The 22,379-nt window shown below is 32.7% G+C and overlaps 2 protein-coding genes across 14 annotated transcripts in view; one reads left to right on the forward strand and one right to left on the reverse strand.

Annotated features, from left to right (window-relative positions):
- The window catches only part of LOC128027221 (disks large homolog 3), an 87,220-nt gene extending 84,149 nt beyond the window's left edge, over positions 1-3,071 (forward strand). For all 12 annotated transcript variants that reach the window (XM_052614590.1, XM_052614593.1, XM_052614601.1 and 9 more), the window contains 5 exons: positions 431-532; positions 639-811; positions 925-1,034; positions 1,448-1,539; positions 1,641-3,071. In XM_052614590.1, the coding sequence (XP_052470550.1) occupies positions 431-532; positions 639-811; positions 925-1,034; positions 1,448-1,539; positions 1,641-1,747 (584 nt within the window). In that variant the 3' untranslated portion in view covers positions 1,748-3,071. The remainder of the gene's footprint in view (positions 1-430; positions 533-638; positions 812-924; positions 1,035-1,447; positions 1,540-1,640) is intronic.
- A 1,404-nt stretch (positions 3,072-4,475) lies between these two features.
- LOC128027222 (testis-expressed protein 11-like) lies at positions 4,476-20,690 on the reverse strand. 2 transcript variants are annotated; one of them, XR_008186655.1, is made up of 3 exons: positions 19,886-20,690; positions 5,229-5,381; positions 4,476-4,855 (listed from the first exon to the last, which is right to left on the reverse strand). XR_008186655.1 is itself a non-coding variant. In XM_052614602.1 (2 exons), the coding sequence occupies exons 1-2, from the start codon at positions 5,400-5,402 to the stop codon at positions 4,724-4,726; spliced, it is 306 nt and encodes a 101-aa protein (XP_052470562.1). In that variant the 5' UTR covers positions 5,403-5,887; the 3' UTR covers positions 4,476-4,723. The 2 variants fall into 2 exon arrangements, 1 of the variants encoding a protein (XP_052470562.1); XM_052614602.1 differs by lacking the exon at positions 19,886-20,690 and having other exon boundaries at positions 5,229-5,887.
- Between the last annotated feature and the right edge of the window lie 1,689 nt (positions 20,691-22,379).

Genomic DNA, 22,379 nt, shown 5'->3' on the forward strand with positions numbered 1-22,379 from the left:
CTAACATTAATTGACTTCTCATAGCAGCACATCTGAAAGTGTGAGCGTATACTAGTCACTGATGGGTAAAATCACTATCATACTAATTAGATTGTAAGAGCAGACTGATTGCTATAAAACGAGGGAAGAAGCGCTTCCAATCATTGTGTCTTGTTAGCATGTGTCCAGGGTCACAATTTATGTACTCTATGTAATCTATAAACTTTTGGCCATTACTGTAAATGTAAATAGCCTCTTTTATGATGGCTTTACTTCTTAACGTGAAGTGTATGTGCCATAGTTTAAGCTTTCTTTCATTAAGGGTGGGTCAAGGTGTTGAATAAACAATAGCTGATATGCAAATATTGACATCATCCGTTAATGTGAAAGCCAAGAAGTCATTCTCAAGGTTTGAAGTTTTTGACCAATATTGATTTGGCTTTCTTTTCAGTCCATTACACAAGGCCTGTGATTATCCTGGGTCCAATGAAGGACAGAGTAAACGATGACTTGATCTCAGAGTTCCCTCACAAGTTTGGATCCTGCGTTCCACGTGAGTGTAATAAGAAAAGTAATGCTGGCTACATGCAGAACATCTTTATCATCAAATGTTTTGGCAGTACTTGTAAAAGTAAAGCAAGGCTTATACGTTTCCTTAGATACAACTCGTCCTCGGCGAGAGAATGAGATGGATGGGCAGGACTACCATTTTGTGGGTTCAAGGGAGCAAATGGAGAAGGACATTCAGGACAACAAATTTATTGAGGCCGGCCAGTTCAATGAGAATCTGTATGGGACCAGCATCCTGTCTGTCCGGGCAGTGGCTGAAAGGGTCAGTGACTCCCTAGTGTAAACATGCCAGAGGACTAAATATTTTCCCTGTCGCAATTACTGTGCAGTGAAAGTGTGACACGGGATGAAAGGGTTTCTTTAATCCTCTTGTAGGGGAAACACTGTATCCTGGATGTGTCTGGGAACGCCATAAAGCGACTTCAGCAAGCACAGCTCTATCCAATCGCCATTTTCATCAAACCAAAATCTGTGGAGGCCCTAATGTAAGTTTAACACACTAGTGTATACACTACCATTTAAAAATCTGGTGCTTTTATTATTATTATTATTTATTTTTTTTATTTTATTTTTTTAAATAGTTTATTCATCAGAGATGTGTTAAGTTTAGTAGTTATATATTTCAAATTCTAAAATAAATCCCAGTTTCCACAAAAATATTAAGCAGCACAACTGTTTTCAGTATTTATAATAAGAAATGTTTCTTGAGCACCAAATCAGCTTATTAGTTTTCTGAAGGAGCATGTGACACTGAAGAGTAATGGCTTCTAAAAAAAAATCAGCTTTGCCATCAGCTTTGGAACAAATTGCATTTCAAAATATCTTAAAATAGAAAAGTTATTTTAAATTGTAATGATATTTCACAAAAATAATGTTTTACTGCATTTTTGTTTATCAGGGAATTGAATAAGAGGCAGACATATGAGCAAGCTAATAAAGTCTTTGATAAGGCAGTGAAGCTTGAACAAGAGTTTGGAGAGTTTTTCACAGGTAACCCTCACACCGCACCATCATGTGATTTCATGTGAAATCTTTTAGTCCAGCACCTCTGTTACAGTAGTCTGATTGTTGCTCTCTTTGTCTTTCTACAGCCATAGTCCAGGGTGACTCACTAGATGAGATCTATAATAAAATCAAGCTGATCATTGAAGAGCAGTCAGGCCCTTACATCTGGATCCCATCCACAGAGAAGCTCTGAACTCGCCGCCTCCACGAAGCCCCCCACCTGACCCCCACTCCCACCTGACACCTTTCCTTCCCTTTCACTGTTATGTTTCAGATCAAGTTTTAGTGTCATTATGTTACCCTCAATCTAATGAAGTCTTATCACCATTACTGTGACTGTGCGCACCCCTGCATGAGTTTCTCAGCAATTCCATTCAAGATTGGAAATGCCATTCCTCAAGAAATGTTTTGTCATGTAAAACAAAAAAGGGAAACCTGAACAAATTCCTTTTTGCATTTCGGATGGACTTGAAGATGAGAACGTCTTAACGAAGCGAGAGCGGGGAGCCGGGGAGTTGGAGATGGTGGCACGAGCGGGAACCTTGTATGAGTTCATTCGATTTCATGGAAAAAGACATTTGAGGATGCTGTGCAAGGTTTTCTTGGAGGACTAGATACAGTTCAAGCCTGCTGATGGTACCATCACTGCTCTCACTGTTCTAACGGATGAACTTCAAAACTGATGGTGATCTTCAGTACTCATAAACCAGCTCACTTTATTTGATCGGCTGCCTGGCCGTTTGTATGGCGACACGTTCAGAGGTTTGAGTCTCTACATTTATATTACTGAAATCACATGGAAAATAAAAATCCTACGGAGAGATTTTACTACATAATACGAAATTATACGGTACATATTTTACACTTCACTAGAATTGTCAACTCGGAGGGCTGTTCGATTTCATTTCTAGTCTTTGGGTTTTTGTTCTTTCTTTCTTGTAGTTTTAGCTGCTCTGTATTAAAGATGGGGGTAAAGAGGTGTAACTGGGCTCTCTGCAGACCACCAAACTGCCTTACGATGAATAAACGCTTAGTCATGGTGGGAGGGGGAACGACACAATATTCAACCTATCAGTGCTTAGAGGGAAACTCTTTTTGTGCTTTATTATGAGTTTCCTGTCATCCTATCGGAGGCCTAACTTGTGCAATAGACTTCAGTGTCTTACCTCTGTGAAATCCTTTTTTTGCAAACCTTTTTTTTTTTTTGTGTTGTCTTGAGCAAAATCCAATTTCGGCCGCCATTGGAGTTGTTGAAAAGCAGACAGCCCACTTGCACTTCCTCTGCCTTCCAGGACTATATTCTCTTCAGACTGAACGGTAACACGGTACTGTCCTGTTAGCTGCCCAGGAGCGCAGCCTTAAAACGGGTAGAATCAAGACAATAATTGTATTGGATGTCCTTCTTGATATTAAAGCGTTAGTGGAGCCTGAAATTGACCGTTTTCCCCAGAACTCGACGATGGTTTGATTAAATCTGTTCTTTGTAATGACAGCTTTTAAAAGATTTTTTTCCTTCTGCTCCTTTATTTCCGGGCTGATGTTTACTCCACTGTGTTGATGAGCCTTGTGCCGGGGTGAGCTTGGCGAGCTCAGGAATCTGATGGATACATTTTTTTTTTTAAAGCAACTAAAGGGCCTTGAGTATGAATTCAAAGGGATGATTTTCTCTCCTCTAACTGAACACCCAGACATGCCGATACATTATATTTATGTATTTTTAAATATTTAGTCCTTTTTTATTATTATTTGAAATACTTTGTAAGCACTATGTCTGTGGTCGTCCCTGGGTTCAGCCGGAGAGAAAAGGATCACAACAGAAGAACAGTACTTCCTTCGATCTCTTCCTTCAAAGATTCTTTGTTTCTGTATTGAGAAGTCTGGATCCCGCAGAAAGCAAGGGGAAGTTCCGGGGCCCAGGCATTTTCTAAACGGGTGCGCTCACCTGCCGTGTGTCCCTGCGAAATCAGCTGTCATACCCCGTGTCAAAACCAGAGTTCAGGGAATAATCGAAGGGAACAGAGCCATTTATAAACTGCTTACAGACTGTTTTAATGGGTATGATAGCTGTAAAGTGTAAATATCCCCCTCACTTGTGCTTCATGCATGTGTGACACAACTGGGACAAACATGTTTTATATATCACAAATGTCAGGTAAGTAAACTTTTTGAATTTATTCAGAGATTAATTTCCATACAAATGTGCCGTAACATTGGTATTTCTCTATAGAAAAAAAAATATATCTACAGCTGCCTATCAGAACAATTTTTTTAGTAAGTCGGGAACCAGCTTCCATACAATACGGCCTGTCTATTTGTGATATCTTGTGGAACTTGTCTGAGTGTATAGATGAAAAACTAATGTAAAAATACAAATATATATATAAGACGTGCAGACAGCAACCCATGGAGTGAAATTAAAGTAAATCAGGAGCATAAATGACTCATTTTAGCATAGATCTGGTCCTCTTGAGGTGAAGAGTGGAAAGCAGCTGACTGTTCGCACTGTTGATGCCAGTCAGCCGTGTTGGTGAAGCCCAAAGAATTTAGAATCATTGTACTATATATTTCTAATGAAGTGGATTGAATCAGAGCAGTTCTGGTGTACTAATGAGGGTCTCTGCTCCAGAGGGCATGAGTGTGAAATGGGGAAGAGATTTGTCTTGAGTGATTGAGTTTTTGATGTGATAGCACACTTGTGCAGTAAGTGCTTGCAAATATGAACCCTTTGATTGTACAGTAGTGTCCTCCCTATGATTACAGGTGGTACAACCCATCAGGACACAAGGAAAACTGCTCTTTTATATCCTGGTCAGGAGAGAACACAGTCTTACTGATTATTATCATTATTACTTTTTTTTTTTTTGTTTTTTTTTTCTTTGGACTGGGCAAGAGTTTGTTTGGAAATAAACTATGTGACTCTGTTACGATTTCAATGCATGCATTTTTATTTGTTTTGTATCGCAATGCAGATGTTTTGAACTAGTCACCCAAGAAAAGCTCAAACAGATAACCGGATGACAGGTAATAAAATAATACTGCCAAAAAATATTTCAGATTAAATGAATACAAGACATTCTATTTTTCTTAACCTTCCATAACTCTCCGAACAACCCCTCAGATGCACTGTACATCTCTTAGCTTCTCACAAACATGCAAGGAAATTCACACTTCATATTAAACACGTGCCATTAGACCTGAGATTTCCATCTGCGACTGAAGACGCCATCATTCGCTCTTCAGTAATGAGATTCTTCTTTGCTTTATCCAGCCTGTCCAACACCTCACTGTACAGACCCGCCATCTGGGGAGACACGTTTCATGTATTTTATTCACACCTTGACACGTTTTCTTTTACCAAACAACATGAACAAAATGTTTTTAATGAAAATCATTTTGTGAATTCTTGGAACTCGGGATGCTGAATTAATGCTTGCCAAATGACACATTTAAACCACTAGCTGAACTAAACCTCCCTACTGTATGTTGCTTTAACTACCTACTACCCACATAGCTGTAACCATCCTGCTGCTCTAATTAAGCCTCCTACTGAGGTGACGAAAAAAGCAGCCTGCTCACCCGACTTGAAGCAAGGAGAATATGAAAATGAAATCTGCCTCCTTAGCTCGAGCACTCAAACAGCTGTAGGGCAGCTCATCCGCCTCCTGCAGCGTTACCTGAGTCTGATAGCTGTCCTGCAGGGAGCCCAGGTGCTTCAGGAAGCTCATTCCCAGCCCAAACCACCTCTCAGCCTCGGGATACTGGGCCAGACTGTAGAGCAGAATTCCTGCATTCCACGCTCTGATCTCCAGTTCTGTGAAGTCCTCTGGCTGTGTGAGAAAACAAGACATCCGTGTGATATCGTGGAGGAATGGATCAGATATTCGAGCTTAAAATCTGTAATGATAGCTGCAAATTTATATAATGCAATTTTATATCGATGGTTTCATGAAGGTCACAGATTCAGAATAACATCCTGACGTAGTTCGGTAAAACTGGCAAGATATTCACAGATTCGACTTTTCCGGATCAATAACTCGCGAGCAAAACGTTTTTGGTTCACGAATTATGCCTCTTTTTACTCGTAGTGATGTAGTAAACGAGCTACAAGCGAGTTTGCCTGAAAACAAGCTTTCCTCCGCTCTGTACAAAATACGTTGATCTCAATGCGCTGGCGTCTGAGAGACAAGTCCTAAGGGACCGTCTGCAAAGTGCGAAACGCGAAAAAGGTTACTAATAAAATACTCAATAACTTCACAGTAACACACTGTAGTGTCACCAAATTCAGTTCACACATCACTGCTCTCGTGCTGCTTATACTACAATGTTGGTTTTAAAAATAGTTGCTTTTGCACAATTTTTTTATTTTTTTTATTATGAAAACATTAATAACGTTACTGTAACACACTGTACTTTCACCAAATTCAGTTCACACATCACTGCTCTCCTACTGGTTATACTACAACACTTATATTGAAAATAGTTGCTTTTGGACAATTTTTATGATTTTTTTGTTATGAAAAACAGTTAATAACTTTACTGTAACACACTGTACTTTCACCAAATTCAGTTCACACATCACTGCTCTCCTGCTGGTTATTCTACAACAATCATTTTGAAATTAAATGATGTTGCACATTTTGTATTATGAAAAATAGTTAATAACTTCACCGTTATAGAACATAATAGTTAATAACTTTAATTTAACACACTGTACTTTCACCAAATTCAGTTCAAACATCACTGCTCTCCTGCTGGTTATAGTACAACTTTAATTTTGAAAGTAATTGCTTTGGCACATTTGTTTTGAATTTTTATTATGAAAAATAGTTAATGAATTCACCATTATTGGACATAATAGTTAATAACTTTAATGTAACACACTGTACATTCATCAAAATCAGATCACACATCACTGCTCTCCTGCTGGTTTTACTACAACACTCATATTGAAAATAATTGCTTTGGCACATTTTTTATTATGAAAAATAGTTAATAACTGTACTGTTACAAACTGTACTTTCACCAAATTCAGTTCACACATCACTGCTCTCCTGCTGGTTTTACTACAACTTTCATTTTGAAAGTAATTGCTTTGGCAAATGTTTAGAATTTTTATTATGAAAAATAGTTAATGAATTCACCATTATTGGACATAATAGTTAATAACTTTAATGTAACACACTGTACATTCATCAAATTCAGTTCACACATCACTGCTCTCCTGCTGGTTTTACTACAACTTTGATTTTCAAAGTAATTGCGTTGGCTCATTTGTTATGATTTTTTATTAAGAAAAATAGGTAATAAATCACAATTATTGAACATAATAGTTAATATCTTTAATATAACACACGGTACTTCCACCAAATGCAGTTCACAAATCACTGCTTTCCTGCTGGTTATACTACAACTTTCATTTTGAATGTAATTGCTTTTGCAAATTTTTTTATGATTTTTTTATTATTAAAAATTGCTAATAACTTTACTGTAACACACTGTACTTTCACCAAATTCAGTTCACACATCACTGCTCTCCTGCTGGTTATACTACAACTTTCCTTTTGAAAGTAATTGCTTTGGCACAGTTTTTATATTTTTTTGTTTTGAAAAATAGTTAATAACTTCACCATTATTGAACATAACAGTTAATAACTTTACTGTAACACACTGTACTTTCACCAAATTCAGTTCATACATCACTGCTCTTCTGCTGGTTATACTACAACTTTGATTTTGAAAGTAATTGCTTTGACACAATTTTTAGAATTTTTATTATGAAAAATAGTTAATGAATTCACCATTATTTGACATAATAGCTTATAACTTTAATGTAACAGACTGTACATTCATCAAATTCAGTTCACACATCACTGCTCTCCTGCTTGTTATTCTACAACACTCATTTTGAAATTAATTGATGTTGCACATTTTTTATTATGAAAAAGTTAATAACTTCACCGTTATAGAACATAATAGTTAATAAGTTTACTGTAACACACTGTACATTCATCAAATTCAGTTCACACATCTCTGCTCTTCTGCTGGTTATAGTACAACTTTCATTTTGTAAGTAATTGCTTTGGCACATTTTATTTTTTATTTTTATTAATAAAAATAGTTAATAAATTAATCATTATTGGACATAATATTTAATAACTTTACTGTAACACACTGTACTTTCACCAAATTCAGTTCACACATCACTGCTCTCCTGCTGGTTATACTACAACTTTCATTTTGAAAGAAATTGCTTTGGCACATTTTTTTAGAATTTTTATTATGAAAAATAGTTAATGAATTCACTTTTATTGGACATAATAGCTAATAACTTTACTGTAACACACTGTACATTAATCAAATTCAGTTCACACATCACTGCTCTCCTGCTGCTTATACTACAATGTTGGTTTTAAAAATAATTGCTTTTGCAAAATTTTTATGATTTTTTTTATTATGAAAACGTTAATAACGTTACTGTAACACACTTTACTTTCACCATATTCAGTTCACACATTACTGCTCTCCTACTGGTTATACTACAACACTTATATTGAAAATAGTTGCTTTTGCACAATTTTTATGATTTTTTTGTTATGAAAAACAGTTAATAACTTTACTGTAACACACTGTACTTTCACCAAATTCAGTTCACACATCACTGCTCTCCTGCTGGTTATTCTACAACAATCATTTTGAAATTAAATGATGTTGCACATTTTATATTTTGAAAAATAGTTAATAACTTCACCATTATTGAACATAACAGTTAATAACTTTACTGTAACACACTGTACTTTCACCAAATTCAGTTCACACATCACTGCTCTCCTGCTGGTTTTACTACAACTTTCATTTTGAAAGTAATTGCTTTGGCACATTTTTTAGAATTTTTATTATGAAAAATAGTTAATGAATTCACCATTATTGAACATAATAGTTAATAACTTTAATGTAACACAATGTACATTCATCAAAATCAGATCACATATCACTGCTCTCCTGCTGGTTTTACTACAACACTCATATTGAAAATAATTGCTTTGGCACATTTTTTATTATTTTTTATTATGAAAAATAGTTAATAACTGTACTGTAACAAACTGTACTTTCACCAAATTCAGTTCACACATCACTGCTCTCCTGCTGGTTTTACTACAACTTTCATTTTGAAAGTAATTGCTTTGGCAAATGTTTAGAATTTTTATTATGAAAAATAGTTAATGAATTCACCATTATTGGACATAATAGTTAATAACTTTAATGTAACACACTGTACTTTCACCAAATTCAGTTCACACATCACTGCTCTCCTGCTGGTTATACTACAACTTTCATTTTGAAAGAAATTGCTTTGGCACATTTTTTTAGAATTTTTATTATGAAAAATAGTTAATGAATTCACTATTATTGGACATAATAGCTAATAACTTTACTGTAACACACTGTACATTCATCAAATTCAGTTCACACATCACTGCTCTCCTGCTGCTTATACTACAATGTTGGTTTTAAAAATAATTGCTTTTGCACAATTTTTATGATTTTTTTTTATTATGAAAACGTTAATAACGTTACTGTAACACACTTTACTTTCACCAAATTCAGTTCACACATCACTGCTCTCCTACTGGTTATACTACAACACTTATATTGAAAATAGTTGCTTTTGCACAATTTTTATGATTTTTTTGTTATGAAAAACAGTTAATAACTTTACTGTAACACACTGTACTTTCACCAAATTCAGTTCACACATCACTGCTCTCCTGCTGGTTATTCTACAACAATCATTTTGAAATTAAATGATGTTGCACATTTTATATTTTGAAAAATAGTTAATAACTTCACCATTATTGAACATAACAGTTAATAACTTTACTGTAACACACTGTACTTTCACCAAATTCAGTTCACACATCACTGCTCTCCTGCTGGTTTTACTACAACTTTCATTTTGAAAGTAATTGCTTTGGCACATTTTTTTAGAATTTTTATTATGAAAAATAGTTAATGAATTCACCATTATTGAACATAATAGTTAATAACTTTAATGTAACACAATGTACATTCATCAAAATCAGATCACATATCACTGCTCTCCTGCTGGTTTTACTACAACACTCATATTGAAAATAATTGCTTTGGCACATTTTTTATTATTTTTTATTATGAAAAATAGTTAATAACTGTACTGTTACAAACTGTACTTTCACCAAATTCAGTTCACACATCACTGCTCTCCTGCTGGTTTTACTACAACTTTCATTTTGAAAGTAATTGCTTTGGCAAATGTTTAGAATTTTTATTATGAAAAATAGTTAATGAATTCACCATTATTGGACATAATAGTTAATAACTTTACTGTAACACACTGTACTTTCACCAAATTCAGTTCACACATCACTGCTCTCCTGCTGGTTATACTACAACTTTCATTTTGAAAGAAATTGCTTTGGCACATTTTTTTAGAATTTTTATTATGAAAAATAGTTAATGAATTCACTATTATTGGACATAATAGCTAATAACTTTACTGTAACACACTGTACATTCATCAAATTCAGTTCACACATCACTGCTCTCCTGCTGCTTATACTACAATGTTGGTTTTAAAAATAATTGCTTTTGCACAATTTTTATGATTTTTTTTATTATGAAAACGTTAATAACGTTACTGTAACACACTTTACTTTCACCAAATTCAGTTCACACATCACTGCTCTCCTACTGGTTATACTACAACACTTATATTGAAAATAGTTGCTTTTGCACAATTTTTATGATTTTTTTGTTATGAAAAACAGTTAATAACTTTACTGTAACACACTGTACTTTCACCAAATTCAGTTCACACATCACTGCTCTCCAGCTGGTTATTCTACAACAATCATTTTGAAATTAAATGATGTTGCACATTTTATATTTTGAAAAATAGTTAATAACTTCACCATTATTGAACATAACAGTTAATAACTTTACTGTAACACACTGTACTTTCACCAAATTCAGTTCACACATCACTGCTCTCCTGCTGGTTTTACTACAACTTTCATTTTGAAAGTAATTGCTTTGGCACATTTTTTTAGAATTTTTATTATGAAAAATAGTTAATGAATTCACCATTATTGAACATAATAGTTAATAACTTTAATGTAACACAATGTACATTCATCAAAATCAGATCACATATCACTGCTCTCCTGCTGGTTTTACTACAACACTCATATTGAAAATAATTGCTTTGGCACATTTTTTATTATTTTTTATTATGAAAAATAGTTAATAACTTTACTGTTACAAACTGTACTTTCATCAAATTCAGTTCACACATCACTGCTCTCCTGCTGGTTATACTACAACTTTGATTTTGAAAGTAATTGCGTTGGCTCATTTGTTATGATTTTTTATTAAGAAAAATTGCTAATAACTTTACTGTAACACACGTTTTTTCAACCAAATTCAGTTCACACATCACTGCTCTCCTGCTGGTTTTACTACAACACTCATATTGAAAATAATAGCTTCGGCACATTTTTTATTATTTTTTATTATGAAAAATAGTTAATAACTGTACTGTTACAAACTGTACTTTCACCAAATTCAGTTCACACATCACTGCTCTCCTGCTGGTTATACAACAACTTTCATTTTGAAAGTAATTGCTTTGGCAAATGTTTAGAATTTTTATTATGGAAAATAGTTAATGAATTCACCATTATTGGACATAATAGTTAATAACTTTAATGTAACACACTGTACATTCATCAAATTCAGTTCACACATCACTGCTCTCCTGCTGGATATACTACAACTTTGATTTTGAAAGTAATTGCGTTGGCTCATTTGTTATGATTTTTTTATTAAGAAAAATAGGTAATAAATCACAATTATTGAACATAATAGTTAATAACTTTAATATAACACACGGTACTTCCACCAAATGCAGTTCACAAATCACTGCTTTCCTGCTGGTTATACTACAACTTTCATTTTGAATGTAATTGCTTTTGCAAATTTTTTATGATTTTTTTATTATTAAAAATAGTTAAAAACTTCACCATTATTGAACATAATAGTTAATAACTTTACTGTAAAAGAGTGTACTTCCACCAAATTCAGTTCACACATCACTGCTCTACTGCTGGTTATACTACAACTTTGATTTTAAAAGTAATTGCTTTTCTCATTTGTTATGATTTGTTTATTAAGAAAAATTGCTAATAACTTTACTGTAACACACTGTTTTTCAACCAAATTCAGTTCACACATCACTGCTCTCCTGCTGGTTTTACTACAACACTCATATTGAAAATAATTGCTTCGGCACATTTTTTATTATTTTTTATTATGAAAAATAGTTAATAACTGTACTGTTACAAACTGTACTTTCACCAAATTCAGTTCACACATCACTGCTCTACTGCTGGTTATACTACAACTTTCATTTTAAAAGTAATTGTTTTGGCACATTTTTTATGATTTGTTTATTACGAAAAATAGTTAATAACATCTCCTTTATTGAACATAATAGTTAATAACTTTAATGTAACACACTGTACATTCAGCAAATTCAGTTCAAACATCACTGGTCTCCTGCTGGTTATTCTACAACCCTAATTTTTAAGGTAATTGCTTTGGCACATTTTTTAGAATTTTTATTATGAAAAATAGTTAATAACATCACCTTTATTGAACATAATAGTTCATAACTTTACTTTCACACACTTTACTTTCACCAAATTCAGTTCACACATCACTGCTCTCCTGCTGGTTATACTACAACTTTAATTTTGAAAGTAATTGCTTTGGCACATTTTTAATGATTTTTTATTTTGAAAGATAGTTAATAAATTTACTGTAACACACTACACTTTCACCAAATTCAGTTCAAACATCACTGCTCTCCTGCTGGTTATACTACAACTTTCATTTTGAAAGTAATTGCTTTGGCACATTTTTTTGAATTTTTATTATGAAAAATAGTTAATGAATCCACCATTATTGGACATAATAGTTAATAACTTTACTGTAACACACTGTACTTCCACCAAATTCAGTTCAAACATCACTGCTCTCCTGCTGGTTATACTACAACTTTCATTTTGAAAGTAATTGCTTTGGCACATTTATTTGAATTTTTATTATGAAAAAATAGTTAACAACATCACCATTATTGAACATAATAGTTAATAACTGTAATGTAACACACTGTACTTCCACAAAATTCAGTTCACAAATCACTGCTTTCCTGCTGGTTATACTACAACTTTCATTTTGAATGTAATTGCTTTGGCTCATTTGTTATGATTTTTTATTAAGAAAAATTTCTAATAACTTTAGTGTAACATACTGTACTTTAACCAAATTCAGTTCACACATCACTGCTCTCTTGCTGGTTATACTACAACTTTCATTTTGAAATTAATTGCTTTTGCACATTCTTTATGATTTTTATTATGAAAAATAGTTAATAACGTCACCGTTATTGAACAAATTAGTTAATAATTTTACTGTAACACACTGTACTTTCAACCAAATTCAGTTCACACATCACTGCTCTCCTGCTGGTTATACTACAACTTTCATTTTGTAAGAAATTGCTTTTGCAAATATTTTATGATTTTTTATTATTAAAAATAGTTAATAACATCACCATTATTGAACATAATAGTTAATAACTTTACTGTAAAAGACTGTACTTCCACCAAATTCAGTTCACACATCACTGCTCTACTGCTGGTTATACTACAACTTTCATTTTAAAAGTAATTGCTTTGGCACAATTTTTATGTTTTATTTTGAACAATAGTTAATAACTTTACTGTAACACACTGTACTTCCACCAAATTCAGTTCACACATCACTGCTCTACTGCTGGTTGTACTACAACTTTCATTTTAAAAGTAATTGCTTTGGCACAATTTTTATGATGTTTTATTTTAAACAATAGTTAATAACTTTACTGTAACACACTGTACTTCCACCAAATTCAGTTCACACATCACTGCTCTCTTGCTGGTTATACTACAACTTTCATTTTGAATGTAATTGCTTTGGCACATTTGTTATGATTTTTTATTATAAAAAATAGTTAAATTCACCATTATTGGACATAATAGTTAATAACTTTACTGTAATGCACTGTACTTTCACCAAATTCAGTTCACACATCACTGCTCTCCAGCTGGTTATACTACAACTTTCATTTTGAATGTAATTGCTTTGGCACATTTGTTATGATTTTTTATTAAGAAAAATTGCTATTAACTTTACTGTAACACACTGTTTTTCAACCAAACTCAGTTCACACATCACTGCTCTCCTGCTGGTTATACTACGACTTTCATTTTAAAAGTAATTGTTTTGGCACATTTATTATGATATTTTATTATGAAAAATAGTTACTAACATCACCTTTATTGAACATAATAGTTAATAACTTTAATGTAACGCACTGTACATTCAGCAAATTCAGTTCAAACATCACTGATCTCCTGCTGGTTATTTTACAACCCTCATTTTTAAGGTAATTGCTTTGGCATATTTTTTTGAATTTTTATTATGAAAAATAGTTAATAACATCACCTTTATTGAACATAATAGTTCATAACTTTACTTTCACACACTTTACTTTCACCAAATTCAGTTCACACATCACTGCTCTACTGCTGGTTATACTACAACTTTCATTTTAAAAGTAATTGTTTTGGCAAATTTTTTATGATTTGTTTATTACGAAATATAGTTAATAACATCACCTTTATTGAACATAATAGTTAATAACTTTAATGTAACGCACTGTACATTCAGCAAATTCAGTTCAAACATCACTGATCTCCTGCTGGTTATTTTACAACCCTAATTTTTAAGGTAATTGCTTTGGCATATTTTTTTGAATTTTTATTATGAAAAATAGTTAATAACATCACCTTTATTGAACATAATAGTTCATAACTTTACTTTCACACACTTTACTTTCACCAAATTCAGTTCACACATCACTGCTCTCCTGCTGGTTATACTACAACTTTAATTTTGAATGTAATTGCTTTGGCACATTTTTTATGATTTTTTATTAAGAAAAATATTTAATAACTTTACTGTAACACACTGTACTGTCACCAAATTCAGTTAACACATAACTGCTCTCCTGCTGGTTATACTACTGCATTCATTTTGAAAATAATACCTTTTACACATTTTTTATAAATTTTAAATAAGTAAAACAGTTAATAACTTTATAATAACAGTTAATAACGTTCTTTCACCAAATTCTGTTCACACATCAGTGCTCACCTGCTGGTTATACTACAACCCTCATATTGAAATAAAAAAAAAATTGCACATTTTTTATGATTTTTTTTATTATGAAAAACAGTTAATAACTTTACTGTAACAGACTGCACTTTCACCAAATTCAGTTCACACATCACTGCTTTCCTGCTGGTTTTACTACAACTTTCATTTTGCAAGTAATTCCTTTGGCACATAATTTACCATTTTTTTATCATGAAAAATTGTTAATTACTTCACAGTTATTGGAAATTATAGTAATAACTTTACTGTAACACACTGTACTTCCACCAAATTCAGTTCACACATCACTGCTCTCCTGCTGGTTATACTTCAACATTTATTTTGAAAATAATTGCTTTTGCATATTTCTTTTTTATGATTGTTTATTATGGAAAATAGGTAATAACTTTGTAACTACATAACTTCACGATGTAATAAAATTACTTAATTTATGGACTTTGTTTCTGCACAATACAAACATGTATCTCAACTCCGATACCTAATGCAGTTTACTTTTTAGTTAACTGTAGAATTTAATAGCACATAATGAAAATAAGAATACTTCACACAAATGATGTTGTTACCCACCTAACATACTAGATACTCTCACAATGTCATTAAGTTTACAGTAACTTATTTTAATAAGAAAAAATATCATAAGAAATATCATAAAAAATGTGCCGGCACAAATATTTTCAATATAAGTGTTGTAGTAAAACCAGCAGGAGAGCAGTGATGTGTGAAATGATTTTAATGAAAGTACAGTCTCTTACAGTAAAGTTATTAACTATTATGTTCAATAACAGTGACGTTATTAACTATTTTTCATAACAAAAAAATCCAAAAAAATATGCAAAAGCAATTAATTTCAAAATGAGTGTTGTAGGATAACCAGCAAGACAGCAGTGATGTGTGAACTGATTTTGGTGAAAGTACAGTGCATTACAGTAAAGTTATTAAATATTGTTCATAATAAAAAATGATAAAAAATGTGCCAAAGCAATAATTTTCAATATGAGTATTGTAGTAAAACCATAAGGAGAGCAGTGATGTGTGAACTGATTTTGATGAAAGTTCAGTGTGTTAAAGTAAAGTTATTAACTATTTTTCTTGATAAAAATTCATAACAAATGTGCCAAAGCAATTATTTTCAATATGAGTGTTGTAGTTTAACCAGCAGGAGAGCAGTGATGAGTGAACAGAATTTGGTGGAAGTACAGTGTGTTACAGTAAAGTTATTAACTATTATGTTCACTAAAGGGGACGTTATTAATTATTTTTCATAATAAAAAATGTGCCAACGCAATTACTTTCAAAACGAGTGTTGTAGTATAACCAGCAGGAGAGCAGTGATGTATGAACAGAATTTGGTGAATGTACAGTGTGTTACAGTAAATTTATTAACTGTTTTTTTCTTATTTAAAATTCATAAAACGTGTAAAAGCAATTATTTTCAAAATGAGTGCTGTAGTATAACCAGCAGGAGAGCCGTTATGTGTGAACTGAATTTCGTTAAAATACAGTGTGTTACAGTAAAGTTATTACCTATTTTGCATAATAAAAATATATAAAGACTGTGCCAAAGCAATTATTTTCAATATGAGTGTTGTAGTAAAACCAGCAGGAGAGCAGTGATGTGTGATCTGATTTTGATGAATGTACAGTGTGTTACAGTAATTTTATTAAATATTATGTCCAATAATGAGGAATATATTAACTATTTTTATTAATAAAAATAAAAAAAATGTGCCAAAGCAATTACTTACAAAATGAAAGTTGTAGTATAACCAGCAGGAGAGCAGTGATGTGTGAACTGAATTTGATGAATGTACAGTGTGTTACAGTAAACTTATTAACTATTATGTTCTATAACGGGGAAGTTATTAACTTTTTTCATAATAAAAAATGTGCAACATCAATTCATTTCAAAATGAGTGTTGTAGAATAACAAGCAGGAGAGCTGTGATGTGTGAACTGAATTTGATGAATGTACAGTGTGTTACAGTAAAGTTATTAACTGTTGTGTTCAATAATGGTGAAGTTATGAACTATTTTTCTTAATAAAAATTCTAAAAAATGTGCCAAAGCAATTACTTTCAAAAGGAAAGTTGTAGTATAACCAGCAGGAGAGCAGTGATGTGTGAACTGAATTTGGTGAAAGTACAGTGTGTTACAGTAAAGTTATTAACTATTATGTTCAATAAAGGAGATGTTATTAACTATTTTTCGTAATAAACAAATCATAAAAAATGTGCCAAAACAATTACTTTTAAAATGAAAGTTGTAGTATAACCAGCAGTAGAGCAGTGATGTGTGAACTGAATTTGGTGAAAGTACAGTTTGTAACAGTACAGTTATTAACTATTTTTCATAATAAAAAATAATAAAAAATGTGCCGAAGCAATTATTTTCAATATGAGTGTTGTAGTAAAACCAGCAGGAGAGCAGTGATGTGTGAACTGAATTTGGTTGAAAAACAGTGTGTTACAGTAAAGTTATTAGCAATTTTTATTAATAAACAAATCATAACAAATGAGACAAAGCAATTACTTTTAAAATCAAAGTTGTAGTATAACCAGCAGTAGAGCAGTGATGTGTGAACTGAATTTGGTGGAAGTACACTCTTTTACAGTAAAGTTATTAACTATTATGTTCAATAATGGTGAAGTTTTTAACTATTTTTAATAATAAAAAAATCATAAAAAATTTGCAAAAGCAATTACATTCAAAATGAAAGTTGTAGTATAACCAGCAGGAAAGCAGTGATTTGTGAACTGCATTTGGTGGAAGTACCGTGTGTTATATTAAAGTTATTAACTATTATGTTCAATAATTGTGATTTATTACCTATTTTTCTTAATAAAAAAATCATAACAAATGAGCCAACGCAATTACTTTCAAAATCAAAGTTGTAGTAAAACCAGCAGGAGAGCAGTGATGTGTGAACTGAATTTGATGAATGTACAGTGTGTTACATTAAAGTTATTAACTATTATGTCCAATAATGGTGAATTCATTAACTATTTTCCATAATAAAAATTCTAAACATTTGCCAAAGCAATTACTTTCAAAATGAAAGTTGTAGTATAACCAGCAGGAGAGCAGTGATGTGTAAACTGAATTTGGTGAAAGTACAGTGTGTTACAGTAAAGTTATTAAATATTATGTCCAATAATGATTAATTTATTAACTATTTTTATTAATAAAAATAAACAAAAATGTGCCGAAGCTATTATTTTCAATATGAGTGTTGTAGTAAAACCAGCAGGAGAGCAGTGATGTGTGAACTGAATTTGGTTGAAAAAACGTGTGTTACAGTAAAGTTATTAGCAATTTTTCTTAATAAAAAATCATAACAAATGAGCCAACACAATTACTTTCAAAATCAAAGTTGTAGTATAACCAGCAGGAGAGCAGTGATGTGTGAACTGAATTTGATGAAAGTATAGTTTGTAACAGTAAAGTTATTAACTATTTTTCATAATAAAAAATAATAAAAAATGTGCCAAAGCAATTATTTTCAATATGAGTGTTGTAGTAAAACCAGCAGGAGAGCAGTGATATGTGATCTGATTTTGATGAATGTACATTGTGTTACATTAAAGTTATTAACTATTATGTCCAATAATGGTGAATTCATTAACTATTTTTCATAATAAAAATTCTAAACATTTGCCAAAGCAATTACTTTCAAAATGAAAGTTGTAGTAAAACCAGCAGGAGAGCAGTGATGTGTGAACTGAATTTGGTGAAAGTACAGTTTGTAACAGTACAGTTATTAACTATTTTTCATAATAAAAAATAATAAAAAATGTGCCAAAGCAATTATTTTCAATATGAGTGTTGTAGTAAAACCAGCAGGAGAGCAGTGATGTGTGATCTGATTTTGATGAATGTACAGTGTGTTACATTAAAGTTATTAACTATTATGTCCAATAATGGTGAATTCATTAACTATTTTTCATAATAAAAATTCAAAACAAATGTGCCAAAGCAATTACTTTCAAAATTAAAGTTGTACTATAACCAGCAGGAGAGCAGTGATGTTTGAACTGAATTTGGTGAAAGTACAGTGTGTTAAATTAAAGTTATTAACTATTATGTTCTATAACGGTGAAGTTATTAACTATTTTTCATAATACAAAATGTGCAACATCATTTAATTTCAAAATGATTGTTGTAGAATAACCAGCAGGAGAGCAGTGATGTGTGAACTGAATTTGGTGAAAGTACAGTGTGTTACAGTAAAGTTATTAACTGTTTTTCATAACAAAAAAATCATAAAAATTGTCCAAAAGCAACTATTTTCAATATAAGTGTTGTAGTATAACCAGTAGGAGAGCAGTGATGTGTGAACTGAATTTGGTGAAAGTACAGTGTGTTACAGTAACGTTATTAATGTTTTCATAATAAAAAAAATAAAAAAAATTGTGCAAAAGCAACTATTTTTAAAACCAACATTGTAGTATAAGCAGCACGAGAGCAGTGATGTGTGAACTGAATTTGGTGACACTACAGTGTGTTACTGTGAAGTTATTGAGTATTTTATTAGTAACCTTTTTCGCGTTTCGCACTTTGCAGACGGTCCCTTAGGACTTGTCTCTCAGACGCCAGCGCATTGAGATCAACGTATTTTGTACAGAGCGGAGGAAAGCTTGTTTTCAGGCAAACTCGCTTGTAGCTCGTTTACTACATCACTACGAGTAAAAAGAGGCATAATTCGTGAACCAAAAACGTTTTGCTCGCGAGTTATTGATCCGGAAAAGTCGAATCTGTGAATATCTTGCCAGTTTTACCGAACTTCCTGACGTTTATGCAAGTTTTCTGCAATGCTAGTTCAAGATAAAGGGCACAGGCGATATTTTCAAATTAGCATCTAAATTGGCAGGAAGAAGCTGGTGAATGGAGCATCTGCTAACTGAGGCATAACTAAAAGCCCATTGACAGAAACAGGAGATTCTTTCAAAGAATAATTGCGGGGCTGAGCTGCAGCAGGTCGTGTGTTACGGCTGCTGAGTCACCGTAACCAACTCACTGTGGTTGCTATGATGGACAGAGCTTCCTCATAGTAGCCCTACACTTCCTCCAACATGCAGGACTGCACCTCGGACACCCCGCTCTGCAGGGTCAGCTGAATCCGGCTGTGTAAACAGTTACTGTGACATGCACACATGTATAAGCTGATGAGGAACATTTTGGTGTCTTTTGTTATCTATCAGTGTAATAAATTAATTGCATAAGAATGCTTTTTTTATGTTTTATGCTTACCAAGACTGCATATATTTTATCACAATTCAGTAAAAAATATTGTAAAGTAGTATTTATAGAGGACAAAAAGACTTTGGAATGGTAGTCTATATTCAATCATTCAGTCAGAATTTCACCATCCATGAATTATTAGAATATGTAATTCTTTAAAATGGGGGTTATGGTTCTAGAATCTGACTTGTAATCATTTCTAACAGCTTGGTCTCAACATAATCCAGTTCCAAAACCGCTTCGAGCACAGATTCAAGCTTTGGATCTTTTAATTTGGCCTGGGCCTCAGATTCATAGAGCAGCCATAATGTGTCTGCTTTGTCTTTAGAAGTAGTGCCTAATGAGGAAATAATGTGCCATATAGATACTTACGATCCCTGTCATTCTGGACAAACATGTATAATCTGCATTTAAAATGAATTAACTGTAAAAGAATGAAAATAGTAAGTGACACCTGATGCTCTGATGGTCGGCCAGAGTTGAATGTGCTCTAGAGTCTGGGTCAGGAGCTCAGTGTGAAAGCACGACTGATATTCTACACTGCGCCCTCTGCTGGTTATCATGGTATCAAGCATAAATGAGATCAGTGTTACGATCCACTTTCCCAGTCTAGGGTTGGGAGTGGGAGTAACAGAGTAACTAAAATTTATAAAGGAACGAATTAAAGAAAAACGTGGAGGAATCACATCAGTCCTCTGCTCCAGAAAATAAAACCACCACTTAGTAAGAAAATAAGTAATTTATTTATTAAGGGAAGCAACAAATGTCTTCAGGAGAGGGCCTGGCCAAAACAACAAACAAAACAGCAGCTGACTAGCAGGAGGAGTACTAAATAATCTATCCAAGTAAAAGAAAAGAAAATCAACAACAAAAGCTTTCCTCAACTCCCTCACTAACCAAAAACAGGGATAAACATGGAGTACAAAATAAAATGGCACCCTCTCCCTACGGCTTCCAATACTAATGATAAATCAAATAAAGTGAGTTACAATACCTCTTAATACCTTAACAGAAATAACAATAGAAAATAAATGTGCTACACTTTGTGGCTTCAACACACCACTTGTGCACAGGAATACAACTCAGTTCAAAACATGTAACAACTACTTGAACCTTACACCATCAAGGGAGGAACACAATGCAGGTCTGTAGCAGGGGAGAAGTGAGCCTCTCTCAAGCAGTGTTCCCTCTGTCCTTTTGTAGCAGCACCGTCTGCCCCACACTCTCGGATGACTACCACCTGTGGGCAATTTGACCTGCCTATCAATTAGAGAGCGGTAGAGAGTGAGAGAACACATATGATACATAAACACACCCCAAAGGGTGGGGAAAACCTACCTCAACAATTAATAAAAAAAAAAAAACAACGACATACATCCTAGGGATGTAACAATCAGAGAACATGTGGAGCAGTGTTTCACAAAACTTTCCAACTCCAAGGTCTCCCTTTGTCAAAAACAATATTGGAAACCCCCCTACATGGGCTTTGATATTTGCATTTGTACTTCTGCCTGAAATTATTCTTGTTTTCATTCAAAACTAGGAATGTAAATAATATAAAAATAAGACAATTTTTTTTTTGTTGTTGTTCAAATTACGAATAATAAATGTAAATTAATTTAAAAAATATATTTAAGGATTTTAAAATAATATTGTAATTTTTCAGCCCCTAGAAAAGGGTTTCTTAACCAGGGAAAACCTGAATATATGATGTTGCCTAATGTTAAGTGTGATTTCTAGGCCTGGACAAATTATAAAGTAAATTATAAAAAATTCCATTGGCATTTTTTATAATTTTTCTCTAGTTAGACAAATGTTAATTATTTTCTAGTTATATTACAGTAATTTTTTTTTATTTTTTTTTTAAATATCCCTTTCCTCATCCCTTGTCATGTATTACACAAACTGGAAAATCCAAAAAAGAGTGGGTACATTTAAAGGGACAGTTCACACCCAAATTAAAATTTTTGTCATCATTTACTCACCCTGACCTGACCCCAAAACCTGTATAAGTTTGTTTTTTTCTGTTGAACACAAAGAAGCTGTTTTGAAGATTGTTGGTAACCAAACTGTTGCTTGTAGCCTCTGACTTCCATTGTATGTATGGAAACAAAAACAAAAACAAAAAAATACAATGGAAGCCAATGGCTATCAGCAACCGTTACCAACATTCTTCAAAACATCTTCTTTGGTGTTCATTTATTTTTGGGTGAAAAATCCCTTTAAGAATTTTCAACTTCTGGAATCCTGGGACTGGAGACTAGGAGTGG

This window comes from Carassius gibelio, chromosome A14 (genome assembly GCF_023724105.1).
Source record: "Carassius gibelio isolate Cgi1373 ecotype wild population from Czech Republic chromosome A14, carGib1.2-hapl.c, whole genome shotgun sequence".
NCBI classification, from domain to species: domain Eukaryota; kingdom Metazoa; phylum Chordata; class Actinopteri; order Cypriniformes; family Cyprinidae; genus Carassius; species Carassius gibelio.

Excerpts from the sequence above, each read along its gene's own strand:
- LOC128027222 (XM_052614602.1), bottom strand. The coding sequence starts at position 5,402 with ATGTCTTGTTTTCTCACACAGCCAGAGGACTTCACAGAACTGGAGATC. Across the intron at positions 4,856-5,228 it reads AGGACAGCTATCAGACTCAG|ATGGCGGGTCTGTACAGTGA; the intron begins GTAACGCTGCAG and ends GTGTCTCCCCAG.